Source organism: Scatophagus argus, chromosome 15 (assembly GCF_020382885.2).
Source record: "Scatophagus argus isolate fScaArg1 chromosome 15, fScaArg1.pri, whole genome shotgun sequence".
Classification (NCBI taxonomy): domain Eukaryota; kingdom Metazoa; phylum Chordata; class Actinopteri; family Scatophagidae; genus Scatophagus; species Scatophagus argus.
The window spans coordinates 12,696,648-12,712,407 of record NC_058507.1 but is presented as its reverse complement, the minus strand read 5'-3'; the positions used below and the strand labels follow the sequence as shown (position 1 = coordinate 12,712,407).

At 41.7% G+C, this 15,760-nt stretch overlaps 1 protein-coding gene across 1 annotated transcript; it reads right to left on the bottom strand.

The window, feature by feature from the left end:
- Positions 1–39: 39 nt before the first annotated feature.
- pgfb (placental growth factor b) lies at positions 40–15,561 on the bottom strand. Its single transcript, XM_046413509.1, has 7 exons — positions 14,854–15,561; positions 4,461–4,497; positions 3,139–3,335; positions 2,431–2,510; positions 1,790–1,819; positions 1,637–1,699; positions 40–1,544 (listed from the first exon to the last, which is right to left on the bottom strand). The coding sequence occupies exons 1-7, from the start codon at positions 14,914–14,916 to the stop codon at positions 1,523–1,525; spliced, it is 492 nt and encodes a 163-aa protein (XP_046269465.1). The 5' UTR covers positions 14,917–15,561; the 3' UTR covers positions 40–1,522.
- Between the last annotated feature and the right edge of the window lie 199 nt (positions 15,562–15,760).

The window sequence follows — 15,760 nt, the reverse complement described above, 5'->3', positions numbered from 1 at the left end:
AACACTGAGAGTCTGTATTTAATGAAAGAAATCACACAAGAGGAGCTGACAACCATAACAATTTAATTACAAAATAAATATTTAAATGAAATAAAAATACTAGCACAGTAGAAATGTTACTTTGTACATTTTCATAGATTTTCTTTGTGTTGTACATGAAAAAAAAAAAAACATTTTACTTAACTACTTCGATTGATCCCTTCCTTACTGCAGTGTTTCCAAAAACAAAGGGAGACACTTGTACTGTGGGCTTATGGGGGGGTCTTGTGTCATCTGGGTGGCCACAAAGATGCACTGTTTAACAGCAAAAAGCACTTAAATGCTTTCATATTTTTTGAGAACTTTGCAATCACATTAAAACAAAAGAAAACAATCATTGGAATTGATGCTCTTTAATGCGCATCAATACTAAATGAGCAGTGTTTGAGTGTACTGTTTACTACAGTATTGATCTGCACCATTCCTACTGGGCCTGTCACGTTGGCCCTGCAGCAGACTACACACTTCCTGGTGTGCTTTGAAATAAACTGATTGTGTATTATTAGAACACTGCTTCAAGCAGGCCTAGTTATCCAGAGCTGTAGCCACTAGGAAGGCGTTTGCCTTTTCATCCGATCCCTTTCTCAGAATGGATTAAGCTCCAACTAGATTCCGTATTCATTCATAAATCCGACTTTGCACATCAATAGAGAAGTAGAGATAGATTCCAAAGAACAATTTAGATTTCTGACAATTTGATATATCAGTTATTTATTTAAACACAATCGTCTACGGACATGAACTTCTCTGATTGCTCTTAATTAGGTCTGGATTGAAAGTAAAACACTTAATATACTGCTTTCATAACTGACAGGTAGAAGATTCCATTAAGCTGATGATGTGACTGCCAACACTGTCCTTTCTCGAATCTTCAGCGTATAAATGACAGACAAAAAACACTTTTCCTTTAGAGCAGTTTTGAACATTGTTTTCCATAAACACTAGAGGGAGACATTTCATTATTGCATGTTCAAAGCAGCTGTGCATTCAATCAAACATGCTGCTATGACAAGTCAAGGCTTCTTCGATAATGTTTGAACAAAGGATGACAAACTTTTAAAAGGTTGCTAGTCCAAATACAGTATATTCAGCTGTATCAATAAATATAGATTTTAAACAAGTGTAACCACATTTAAATACCAAGGAAATGACCAAATTACAATGACTGATACAGTAATAACTAATATAAAAGAGAAGAAATTGGTCTGTTTGGTTTTAAATTGCACTGGCTCCCAGGCGTGTCCATTGCGTCAGGTGTGTAACAGCAGTTTCCACCAATCAAAACACACTTCCTGTTGAAGCTCGTCATCACAAATGCTGTGCCCATCAGCAGGAGGGTACGGCAGCAAAACACCCCAGCTGTTTGAGTCTCTGGCTGCACACACAGTATTGGTAGATGAATGGAGGAGACTCTTGATGCTGTCGCTGGGTTGGAAATAAATAGTGAGCCACACTGCAACAGGGGATTGGGTCGCCACTGCAGTTACCTGCGAGGGATCTGGCACCTGAAATACACACAAAGAATAATGCATGTTTAATGCTAATTATTGATAGGTGGATGGTATACAAATTCTGTCTCCCAAGACTGCAGCATCACCTGTCACATTCTTTTGTTTTCTGTCTCTCCTTTCTCTTTCTTCCTCTTCCTCTTTGCCTTCTCCTACAAGAGGAAGAACAGAATTACCAATAAGACTCCATTCTTTGAGATGGAAAATTATTAATCTTGTCCACAAGACTGTCATGTTCTTACCTTTCAACCTTCCCAGTTAGTTTCCTGATTCTGAGGAAGAAATGTTGAAATGGATTAGAACAAACGTGCAAGTGCAATGCTAGCTGATAGTCATTGTAAATAACCCTGTCTGTTAGAAATTATGCTCATATCGTACTAATTTGTTTTGCCAATCAGATTCTGATGGAAACATGATGGTGGATGATGGCTAGAGAATGAGGTCGAGGTGGATGGAGAACAGACTGGAGTTCTGTCTTGTGGTTAGGTTTAATAAACAAAAGCACATTCTGTAAAGTCAGGAAAAGATTGTGATTTTCAGTTTAAAGTAACCTCCCTAACCAAAAGGCTTTTGTTGCTCAAACCTAACCATAAACAACATCAATCATGCTTTACGTGGTATGAGTGGGTAATGTAGGAAAACAAAATATATTGTCAGTGGCATTTTTTCTAATATGTTCAATGTGGACATTTTGTGAACATTTTTGTGTCAGATACATTTAATAGAAAAGTTTCTTTAATATGTTGATAAAAAGTAACTGCACAGGTGGCATTACTTTGCTGTCGTAAACCAGACGTTTGAAAATGTAATTGTAAATGAGACAGGGTTTGCATTTGCACCCTTGTGCACATATCATGTCACAAATTATGACTTGTTTTCTTACCTACATTCACATGTCTGGTGCTCCACAAAAGTCATCTCAACATATTCTTGACCCGGCTCTGATGGCCTGATTTTCAACAGCTGAGGGATAAAGCGAGTTAACATTGTCAATAGAAGCAACTACCTTTACACAAAACGGATCACACAAATTAAAACTAGGGTTGATATATTTAGAATATATATTAGAATATCTCTTGATGTCAAATCAAATGCTCTGACCAAAAAAAAATCCAATGGTTGGCCTGTAATCACTTTACCTCCCTCTACCTACGTACCTGCCTATCTGTGTGCACTCTGCCTGTGCCCTCATTACAATCCTCATCTTTCACAACAGTAGGCGGTTACAATCCTCAAGCTGTTAACAAGCTAGTTACGTAACTGTGAGAAAGTGCAGCCAAAATTACCAAATACTAACATTCTAGCTCGACAGCTGCAATTACTAACACCATCCATTAACATTTATTATAATAATCTCAGATACATGTGACTGAGACACAAGGTAGTTACATACAACATTGCGCTTACAGTTTATATCGCAGTGAAGTCGTCGCCCACAGATATCTCTCAGCTATGGCGCAGTCAGTGTAGTCAGGTAATACGCGATCACGTTTTTTTTCAGCTCGATACTTTAGAAATCTGGCTTGTTCTTGGTGGTTTCTCCGATGTGACCAACCCCAGCTACATTGCACAATGTCCTTGTCCTACCTACCTGCATGGTGACGTTTGTGGTTTGGGTGGGATGGCACTCAAGATTTTCGTCCCCACAACAACCTGCACACCTCACCAGCGGCACACAGGAGGGGCTGTAGATGTGCTCCACCTCCGTTGGGTACTCGTGCACCACTTCTACCAGCTTCTCGATGGTCCGGCAGAAGCTGCGACCCCACACTTCTTGGAACATCAGCACTGTGAATGACAGTGCGAGGCTGAGTGTGGGCCACTTCACAGTTACAAACAAGCCACCTTGTTGTAACTTGTCCTTTTTATGAGGAATCTTGCATCTTACTTAAATCAGACTGCACTATTAATGATACTGTCATACACAAACAGGACAAGTAATTACCTCAATTATCTAGTAATGGCAACCTTATACTATTTACACAGAAACATACAACCATTTGCGATACGTTAGTGTGTATCCTGTTTTCATTTTGAAGTAAAAATGTTTATTTAATATACAGTACGCTTTCCTGTGGGGGTTATGTGTGAAAGTGTTCCAGTTGAACAGTCTGTGGGGGCAGAACAGGGACGACTATGGCCGAACAAACAGAGAAAGGAAGAAAAAAACAAACACTGGAAACATGGCCATGAACAGAACCCTGCCGGAGCTAAAGCTGAGCTGCCCTGTGGGTACCTCTGGGACTGCAGTGACCCCCGGGGGTCACCGAATGGAGCCTCACAGCACAACAGCTGTTTATAAAAGCAGACAGGCTGGGAGGAGATAGCTGGGGAAGCATCTACAGTAGGGAGATGAGGCCATGAACTCTAATGTTAAACAGCGCAAAGGGCCAGTTCACTGGTCAGTTGCAGCTCCTTGAGCTGACCGTGTGTCTGCTGCTCATCTGGCCTTTTCTCTTACTTTTTGTGTAATCCCCTGGCTGTAAGTTCTACAAGTCTTTAGCATTCAGTTTAATTCTCCTTTAGTGGCAATAATTTACAGTGATGTGAGGGAGAAAGAGGATATGAGTAGGAAAGGTAAGCAGTTGAGTAATCCTGGCTAGTCCAAACACGTCCTGCTCTTCTCTACATTCAGATCAAACTCATTGAACAGACATGCAAGATTCAAGAACTTATGCAAGTTTAAAGAGCTTGGTAATTTATATTTCTCAATTGTGCGTGACAAATATGATATGAATGAATACACAGGTATTTTTTCAGGGTTGGCACCCATTCATTTGGCTTGCATCAGACTTGGATCAGTCTCCGCCACCAACACTGCAAAAATATGGTTAGACAAAATAGTTGAAACTATTTTTTACAAAGTCAAATGTGCCCAACACAGAAGAGGTAAAAATAAGGAGAGGTTCTTACCTTCAGTTGTACTGTTTATGTCTGACAAGGGAAGACTCTGCAAAACAGAAAAAAATAATTAATTAATGATTATTCCTCGTTGTTTGCTGTGACTACATAACGTAGTGTAAAAACCTTCATCTTCCTACTTGTATCTAAGCATCCAAATTAAACGGCATATATACACATACATGTAGGTAGACAAAATTACATTGCACCTCCCACTACCTTAGAACACAGCTTTCAAGCTTGAACATGAAACAAAATAAAATATCCCGTTCTTAAAAGCCTCATAAGCCGACAGTTTTATCAACATGAAACACTCAAACATCTTTATCCTCCAGTGGTGACAGCTGGAACTACACTAAAATGAAGAGGATGATCACACCTTTTTTTTTTGTCCAAAGTCTTCCTGACCAGCAGCAGATCCAGTCTCTCATATATGTCTCCATTCCTTTGTGTGCCCAACTGTTTAGGTTCAAAACCTGTTTCCTGTGGTGTAAGATTCAGCTCTCTATTTATTTTCCCATTGATGGTTTCCCCCTCCGTCTTGATTTTTCCCATCATCCCATGATAAACAGAGTGCATTTCTCATTCGCCTCGGGAAAACACAAAACCTCTGTTTGACTCCATCTCAGGAAGGGAAATCTACATTTGATAAAATACCCTCCGGCAAGCGAGCCAGACCGGCAGCAGACGACCTGCCTCCACAATCTCTCCTTGTCGCTGGTGTTACATTAGAGTTTTATGAAGCACACACACACCTGATGACATTTGTGCTGTGACACTGATAGTGAGATTAGCTGGAAGAGTTGGAGTAAAAGTTGTTATATAATAGCAAACAGACAGACAAGGACTTTCCCAAATGATGACTATAACGACTTGTTTTTCACACCATCTGTCCGCTGTTAAGTATTTACTTTCTGTTACCAACCAAAAGTGAAGATGACGATCAGCACAGTGCTACACTGCTGTTGTTTTTTTTCCAAGGAATGTGATTAAAGAGGAATGTCCTGCTTTGATGATGATGATGCATCCACGCTCACACAAACATATCAGAGGTTCCCGTAAAACTATCACTGAGATAAGTGGCAGGCATGTCTGTGTATTTGTGGACAGAGCTGTCTTGTCCGCAACAGAATGTCCTGTATGACAGATATCAATAGATACAGAAGTGCTTCCAGTCAGCCACTTGGGTTCAGTCCTCCCTGTGCTATGGAGATCTGTGCAGGCATCTCACTTTCTTTCCAGAGTGACTGGTTTCTGTGGCCAAAATGCACAGCTGTTCCTCTTGACAGAGGAGTGGTTCTATAGAGAGGCGTTCATTTAACTGTGTCAACTCTAACCCTAACCCTTTATAACATACCAACCACAGGATATAAACTCCATGAGCAGGATCTGCTTCATGACCAGGCTGGAAGAGTCACAGTTCGGTTAAAGTTATTGTTAAAAGTCACTTTCACTCTCTGGGGCACTGATTACTTCTTATCCTCTCTTGCAATGCCAGGCGTAGCAAATAAATCCTTTTGTAGTGTTAAATGGCATATGATCTTCTCTCTCTCCCTCTCCTCTTGTCTATGGGTGTTGATGAGGCTTCTACACATCACAAGGTCTTTTAGGCTCTGGTCTAAAATGTGGTTCAGAAATGTGGTGAGGTGGGGAGGATTTTCTGACCTCGGTCATGGGTTAAGCCTTGACATGAGGAAGCGAGGAAGCATCTTTGGCACCTCTTGTGGCTCAGAACAGAAGAGTGAGATGCCTGTAAAAGCTGCCAGATTGTAAAGGGCTACATGAAGATCCTCACGTAGCCATTGCTTGCTCCTTGTGCACTTACAGCATTACTGAGTGATTAATGATGACTAGGAGGTACCGTAATTCAGCTCAGCTGGAAAAGAGAGAATCGCTTCAACATCAGTAAATTGTGTATAAACTTGTCTAATAAATCCCAGAGGTAGGATTGCTTTCTAAGTAGTCCTCTCAAAGTTTCTCTCATTTCAATCCTTGATGACCTTTTCAGGGAGTTTTCACTTGTCCCACTGAAGGTCTAAGATTGCAATGCGTCATTTTCGTTTATTGCTTTCATAATGTGGGTGTTAAGACCTTTGTGACTGACTGTGACTAAAGGCTATACAAACTTGACTTGACCTTCCTGCAAATTTCTTTACTCTTGGCTAATGATGGAATACCTTGACTCTGTCCTCTGCAACAACACCAATAACAATATCACACAAAAGAAAAAAATCTCTACTGCATATAGGCCTGTGAATATTCTCATTCATCCAGGTCATCTACTGCATATAGTTTTGCACAATCTAACACAACATACATAGCTGTCAATAGTAGATTAAGTATTGATGGCTAGAGAAATGCACAGAAAACTGCCCCCAAATCATGTGCAGAAAGAAATACAATTGCAGCTAGTGCAAGTGTGGATGCCAGAGTAAATAAAAGAGATGGGTTAGTGATCTAATACTGGAATTAAAAAGTGGGCAGCTCAGAGAAGTATAATTGATCTCTGCCAAAGTTGGCATACTGCAGATCTGCAACTAACAATTACTGTCATAATCAAAACATCCATTTTATGTAACATTTTTACGTAACCATTTTTTTGTCGTAAAAATGAAAAATGCCTTAAGTGGTACATTAATGTTGCTCATTACTCTGAAATTAAATCATGAGTTTCTAATTTATTATATGGAACTGAGAAAGGCAGGAAAATGCTGAAGTTGAGATTTACTGTAACTGGGATTTGGCACTTTTAATTTAGTGAACTACTTCAAGATTGTCATTGATGATTTTAATCTTTTGTGCCAGAGAACTTCTCTGGAGAAGCCAAGGGAATGGAGTGGGCACCAGAACTGGAGGCAGGCAAGTGGGCAATGGATGGGAGCTCAGCAGCCTCCCAATGAACACAGCAAGGCTGAGTTGAACACAATCCCAGAGAACAAGAAATGCCAGTTTGATGACAGGCAATACACCAGCAAGGTGATGTGCAGCAGCTCCAGCCAGGACTTTGACTGGAAATGACGGAGATACGTCGGTAACAGGAGAGCGCGAGATGAGCGAGAGGGAGGTCTGCTCATTAGTCAGTGCCAACCTCCTGAGGCCTGAGCTCTATTGTAGGACCATTGCCTCTTGAGGTACAAAGCGGTATTACAAGACAAGATAGGCCAGGGCTAGCTTGTTAGCATGCTAACTTCAGTAGATATGCAAGAAAATACAGATGTCTTTTTTACATAACATTAAATCTGTTATTTCTTTACATTCTGTTAATAATTTTTAAACTAAAAAAACTTACACATTGCATCCTTAAAACATCTACTGGATTTACAGCAGTATAAGTGTGTTCAACACGCTTGATTGCAAAGCTGCTATAAAAACCAGCGTCTTATGTTTCTTAAGCCTCCAGTGAAAGTTCATAAGCTATTAGCTGAGAGATTGCTCCACCCTTTGGGTCGGATCAGAGGACCTGTTGTGTCCCTGGACTCCTGCTGTCAGGCCACAGAGGCTCCGGGCCTCATTACTCTCCACTCCCACACAGCTGAACTGCGTCATCTTTAACCTTTTTGCTTAACTCCATCTGTCAGAGGAAGGGCAACATGTGTAGGGACTCAAAAACAAAACATGATGGGGACCCAGCATAATGGTCATAAAAGACTCTTCAACTTTAAGGGTCAAGCTGGGGCGGGGGATTCAACAGCAGGTATTCTGGCTATCGGCCAGAAGGATCTGGACACTTGCCAGCATGTTCCAAAGTGTGTTTCCTAAAGAGAAATAGAGACCACTTAAAGATGCAAAGTAAAGAAAATCAAATTCAAATTGGGTTCTTTTCCAGTTCGGCCTGGAGTTTCTCTTCTCCTTTCAATTCCACAAAAGTGACAGCAATGGTCACACTTTTTCGTTTCCTTGTAGTTTGGAATGAAAGGCCTTTTAAGGACTAATCACAGTGACACATTTTCACTTTGCTCTGAATCCAAGGGGAGGATCACGAAAGATGTTAATTTAGGTGGTAATTTCATTCTCTTCAACTGATGAATAATGACTGGCTTGTTGGATCACATCTTGGCTGAGATAACATCTGATTACCTGTATCATTGGTTAGCACACAATTATTTTCTGGCACGATAAAAGGTGTGAACTGATGCCAGTACAGCTGAGCTATAGCTGCAGAAGATTTAGTCCTCTAACAAGGCTTCTTCGTCGCCTTTGACAAACCACAACAGCTTGCACACAGATCACTCTCAAGTTAAGTCAACTGAATGAAGATTAGAATTGGAAAAGAAATTTAACAGGATCAATAGTAACAAGAAAATGAAACTAATTTCATAGCCTTTTTTGAACATAGGAATGATCTGTACTTGGTTTAAATTACTCTGGTTTTAGAAAACCCCTCTTCAGTTCTTGTTGACTCTGGCAAATAGCAATCCTTGCCAGATTGAGCACAATGCCATTATTTACATTTCTTTCCATAAGGGTATACTTTCAAACCTGACCTTATTCGGTGAGGGTGACAGCGTGAATAAACAGACAAGATGCAGGCTTGTAGTTTGGTAAACTCTGTCATTGAAATCTGCTCTTTAACAGAGTTTGGTAATTTGAGGGATTCGTGTAGAAGGGAAGTTTAGCAAACAACAACAACAACAAAAAAAGTTTAAAAAATAAAGCTGGCAAACATCCCACTTATAATCCAGACCAGTAAAGCACCTGTATCTTCAACTTGCTGAAAACATATAGGCCGGGGGAGGGCTATGTCCTGGTTTTGGTCCGACTGTCAACACGAGACCACACACAACAGCGGGCTCTAAAGCAGAACAAGTGAATACAAACAGAGAGACAGCTAGACGAGTGAGAAACAGAGCTGCCTCCCTGCCTCACTGATCCTCTTCACCCATCCTTTATTGAGAACCAGATTCCACATCATCAACACCATGACCACGACATTAATTCTCAGGCGTCGCAGGGCCTGCAGGTCACTGTATCTATTCTCCACCACCGCATAAGAAAGCCAGGTTCTGTTTTGTATACATGTGGTGGGTCAACCTACAGTGACAGCGGTGCAATTACAGGTCTGACAGTATCCAGCTGGGTCTCTAGGGTGGTCAGGTCAGGGCTTGTGATCACAGAGAACTGCCAAAACACCGACAAACTTCAACAAAACATGTGGTGAAAGTGCCACAACAATTTCTTAAGTTATGTGGGTGAACAGAGCCGAGTTATTCCACAGAAAACTGACACATTTTAGTTAGTTCAGAGCCAAAGCCGCAAAGTTTTGTAAATAAACAGATGTGCCACCTCATGATTTTGAAATACGTCTAGTGCCTTAACAATACATTTTAACTGTGAGGAAACACAAGCAGGAATAGTGCAACTTAGTTCTCCTGTTGAAAGTTAGATGAGAAGATCAATTCCATTCTAATATCTGTTCAATGTGAAGGTGGAGCCAGTAGATTTTAAACTTAATAGTTAACAGTTAGTCTGACTCAGTCCAAAGGTAATAAAATCCACCTAGTAGCACCTCTGAAGCTCTTCCAGGTTATATCTTGTTTGTTTAAGCCAAATAAAAACCATTAGTAAGGACGACAAATATGGGTTTCTGGGAGTTTCCGTGCTGTATCATTTCCTGGCTAGGAGCAGTTACTTTCAGGATGCTGGTTTTCTGGCCTTACGGTGAATTCAAGGAGTCACAGAACCAGGCTAAGAAATAGCACTTGCACCTTTATGTTTATACACTTAAGTTTTTGTATTGATTGCAGGTCAGCTTTCCTCGAGATTTAACTCTCTATGCTAACGTAAGCTAACCCTGAGCTGACTCTTGCTACGCACGTGAAAGTGGTATCGATCTTCTTGTGCTCCTCTCGACTAGATAGCGATTAAGCAAATTCCCAAACTGTCAGACCATTCCTCTAAAACTCCTTCCAAGACTCCTTTCAAGATAAGGATAATTATATCCTTGCATATTATTATTTTGTCTTCTGTAGTGAGTTAGGGTCAAATGAAGGAGGGGGGGTGGAAAAGCTCCATACAAATGTTGATTTAGATAAACACCATTTCCTCAGTATAAGTCCATTAATGCATGCACAAATGTCCCCCTAAAGACACACACAGACACACATCCACTGTATAAACCATGCACCCTGTCCGCAAACACACACACACACACACACACACGACACAGGTCTTGAGATAAGACTGACCGGTGGTAATTGTGGTCTCTATTACAGTAAACGCTGTTCTCCCTGTGTAAACCACAGTAAATTACGTCCAGATGGGAGATTAAAGCTTGCTGAGTAGACGGCTGCCCCGAGCACCACCGCTCCTCCTCCTCCGCAAGAGGAAGGAGAAATCCATATTTCCTGATTGCGATTGTGACCCTCCCTTGGGCAGGGACATTACAACTAGAGAGAAATACCACAACAGCGCAAATAAGAGCCCAATCAGTCAGCAGGTCACTAAACACTACATGGTTCTCCATGCAGGCATCTGAAATAGAAAAAAGTGAAAGTGCATAATAGAGTCTGAGAGAAAGGAGACTTTTTAATGTTTGATTGTGGGTAACTGAGCTGCAGCTTTACAAAAACTGTCACTCTTTCTGATTTTGAGGAACGGAAACCCCCACATGATGTTTTCTGTTCATGTTTTGGACATTTCAGAAACCCTTTTCTTGTAAAATTCTCTGGAAGGGTGATGTCATGCCATCTACACTTGGGTAGTTTTGTACAAGAACGAGAATAACAACACACCAAACACTGATACACATGTGCAACACAGATGGTCAGACTCAAGTATCGCTTTGCTGCTGGTGATGATGTAAAGGAAACACCTGTATAATGTCATGTCCTTACACACACTCAGCAGAAGCTCAGGTTCAATGCCTTCTGTTGCTCAGAGACACCATCAACCTAGCTGCAAAGTCAAAAGAATTGGGCAAATAGCCTAGTTTTTCCTATATTTGGTTTCTATAGTCCATCTCAAACCAGGCAAAGAATTTCATAATCTCATACCAAAGAGGCTTATAATTCTCATCCTTCACTGATTCCCTTAATATAACAATTTAGAGCTGAATGAATCCTGAGTTGTGCAGCATGTCTCCAACCTTCAAGTTGAAACGCTGACTAATGTTAGTCAGGTTTGGCTGTGTTGATGCAAGCTTTCACCAGCGTTTTCATCCACACAATTGCTATGACTATACAGGTGAGGTACTGTACACAGACCATCCCAGTGTTGTTTTTTTAATGAGGTGGGGTAGCGTCAAATGGGCAGGAGGCAACAGGTACTGTAGATTTTTGGCAAAGCTCTTTCACTTTACAGACTGAAGTACAGGCAGGATTTCAGCAGTGATATTCACAGTGTTTAAATACACACACACACTGTACATGCACAGTGTGTGGTATGTATACACAGGAAGTACCAATATCACAGTGAACAGGAGAATCTGTCGAGGAATGTGAACAAATAACCGGTGGATGGCAGTTAAATCATACTCTCCATTAGATAGCCTTAGTGACAGGGTGACCAAGAGGACACCATTGTTCCAAAGGGAAACCCAGGTGCTTCCACCCTCTGTCAAGAGCCATGTATGTGTGAGATCAGAACAGTCTGAAAGGAACGAACCACAACTTAATGTATCAACAGAAAGCACACATTTTGAAACCCTAGTTAACACACACACATAATTAACAGTTAACACACACAATTTAAAATCCTAGTTATTGACACAACATGAATTCTGTATCAGGCTGCTTACTGATAAATCACAATATAGTACTGTTTCCTCAAAAAATAACTGATACATAATGCCGGTGATACCTTATACCTAGCCACGGCCAAGATGTTGGAGAAATGGCTTGTGATCAGAAGGTCACCGGTTCGATTCCCCCACCGGATGGGGAGGAAAAATTTGGGTGTGGTGGAGTGATTCATGTGGAAAAGGCTCCTCCCAAATTAGCCAGCTGATGTGCCCTTGAGCACTGCATGTAATTTGCGGGGTGTTGCATGTGTGTTCAACTAAGGATGAGTTAAATGCAGAAGATAAATTCAGTGTGTGTATGTAAAAATATACATACTGCCAATAAAGCAATTCTTCTTCATCTGCACTGGCTTAGATGCATAATCCGTATACTCAGCTGCAGCCAAGGCTCATCTCTCCGATGAAACAACTACTGCTACTGCTAAAACACAGTACATCAAAGGACTGCTGTGCGGTAGCAGGGGTTGCCCTGTATCCTCGTGGTTAAGAGAGGAAACCACTCTTTGGTTTACCTGGTAATAAACTACTGACATATGCAACCACTGATGATGGAACATAGTAAGATGTTAATTTCTCTAAGAGGTCACAAGAATCAAGAGGTTGCAAGCAATCTTACAACCTCGATTTGATACAAAGATGAGAAGAAAACTAAATGCATCTACCTTATTTCATCAAACACTTTTAAACAACAGAAGATTTCCTAACTAACTGCATGTTTCTGCCACACACATGAACAGTGAGCTATGCTGTAAAATCCTGGTAGTAGAGCAGAATTATTAAGCAGAAGTGGAGTTAACCCCACCCTCTCTTGGCCACTCCGTGTCTCACAGCGGACATGAATGACTGCATGAGTCACAAGGCTGCTGAAGGCAACGCCAGCTGTGACAGTGATGAGAAATCATCATTATCAATTAGTGGCACATATTTATGGGAAGAAAATCACAAAGACAGACATTTATAAATAGCTTTCCCAACCACATGGCTAATGTTTGCTTTTTCCACTTTGGTACGCCAGTCTGACAGTTAAGTGTGGGAGCTGGCAGAGGAGACACCTACCAGAGGAGTCTCAAAAGATCTGCCAGAGTGTTGTTCGTCTGCTGTGAAATATTTTGTTCGTCATACAGCTTTATGGATAAATCTTCCTGTGCATGTTTGCAGTAAAGTAGGAGAGAAAAAATGTTTAACTTTTATGCAAATCATTCAACATAAAGCAGTGAAAGGCGACCGAAGGGTTAGCAAAGGACCACAGAATTAACAAGCCCAGATCCTCATAGACAGCTTGTAGGGCCTGACAGTCATGTTGTTGAATTGCAGAATTGTGTGGTTTACATCTGCTGTCAGTCTTTTGGGCAGCAGCGCGCCATTTAACCCGCTACATGTTAAGGGTCCTGGATTTTGTCACTCCTATTTTGACTGAGCAGGCCATGAGCTGATTATGAGGATTAGTGGAAATGTGGTGATCCCAAGCCTCTCCCACTCACTCTCGACTCAGCAACAGCTGCAAAGTCTCCAGCTCGAGGATCTGGTGAGACATGGAGCTTTTTTTTTTCTAACCTTGAGGGAATGAGTGTAATGCTTCTATATGCGGTCAGCAGCCTGGCAAAAGGGAAACTGCTGCGGTGTTCAACAGGCTGCAGTGGCAGCAAAGTATGCATTGCATTAAACATGAGAGACATCAGACGTAGCTGCCAGCTCCCAGCCACCATTGGAAGAAATCAGAGACTGAGTGGGTTCAAGATCCTGAGTGTTACTTGGCACATGTCTCACTGTCCCATGGCACCTACTGTTACAAGTGTTTCTACAGCGCAAAGTGGGTCTCACTCCAGTTTCGGCTCTGTCCTGTTCTGGCACATTTTCATTAGAAGGCAATACCAGAATACAGAGAATAGACCAGCTTTGTACTACAGTCAGCCTGACAATGATATGAGTGGCCTGAAATTAGGTTTCAAGAGAGTTTTTGCGCACACACACACACACTCACACTCGCTGGTTGTTCGTTATCACGGTGATGTAGACAAATGTCGAGATAAAACAAGGCTGAAAAGCTGTGGGTGCAGAGGAGAAGATTCGGAACTTTCTTGCCAGTTTTGCCTGACACACGCGGACTGCTCAGACTGAACACCCCGCAAACTCACCACGATCAGTTACCTCTGCTTCTACGAGGAAAAAGATAACTGCTACGCTGGAAAAAACAGCTCTCATCATACATGGGTGGGAGTGAACCATGCCTTTGAAACTGGGCTCTCAAATATAATGCAGCTGTAATTATAAGCTTAGTAAGCTTCGCCCGACATAACAGTGACTCACTTCGCATCATGTGCTCCGCAGGCAGAGTGATGCAGTTTGTCACGTTCCATCTTATGAATGAAGCGAGCACGTTGGCGCTCATTCAAAGCGGCGAGAAGGTGTCAGAGCACAATGGACTATTAACACTACGTCTATAAGCTTCTCCTGACTCAGCCGTTTCACCATATAACAGGTTTTTAACTTATCTAACAACAGGCACATTATGGAAAGTTGCATCATCGGAATACTTTGTAGTTTTCATAGTAGAGTAGACTGTGGAAATCTTTATGTGAGGAGTCTACTTTTGGATTAAAACAACACAAACACCCCTTGTCCTCTTTTTGAGCACAAAGCTTCACAGAATGCAGTCTAACGTCCTACCTGTGCAGGTGAGAGCAGCAGATAAAGCGCCACCGCAGCCTGGATGACAAAACCGAGTTTCATTTCGCGATGTCTGCGAGGGGAGACGGGGGGTTGATGGCCTCCGATGCACACAATTAAGAAAAGAAAAAAGGAGGAGGAGGAGAAGAAAGGAAACAATCCAACAAAAAAAAAAGTTCCAAAATTCTCAGAATAAGAAAAAAGATGCTGAGCCGGAATTTCCCAGTCGTCCTTTCCCGGTTTAGTAAAGCTGCGAATGAATGCAGTCACGTAGCAGCGCCGCGTGTAACCTGATGAAGTGGATTGTGCTTACTAATGAATAAGGCCCCGGAGGCGAACCGGAGGTGCTGAGGCAATGAAGCAACACTCTCAAAAATAAAATGTCTGTATACTTATGTCTGAAATCAACCAAATCCAAGCACAAAGCCTAAAACGCCTTTGTAGCATGGAACAGTAGCAGCCGGCTTTCACAGAGCATATGCAGTGCACAAAGTAGAAATGGAGTCCATTCAGTCCAAAATCTCTCTCCGAAAAACGTGCATCAAGTTGCACGGACAGTTGGAGCTTTTTCAGTCCCGCTCTGAACTCCGGTCGGCAGAAAAGCACACTTGCCTTTAATTGCCCCACGCAACCTTTTCACAAGCTGACCATTTGAATCTCCTCCCCTTCTCTGTGCTCCTCTCCTCTCTACTCCATCTGCCCTCACAGAACTCACTGATGAGATGAGCCTCTTTTCTTTTTTTTTATTCACTTCCCTTCTAAGCTGCAACACGTAGACCTAATGGCAGGTTAATTTATGTGATGCTGTAAATGGTGATTGCAGAGGTAGCGATACTGGTGCTGATGCTTTATTTCTGAAGTCCAGACTATACACTGCAGGTGATTTACACCACAGAATATACACAGG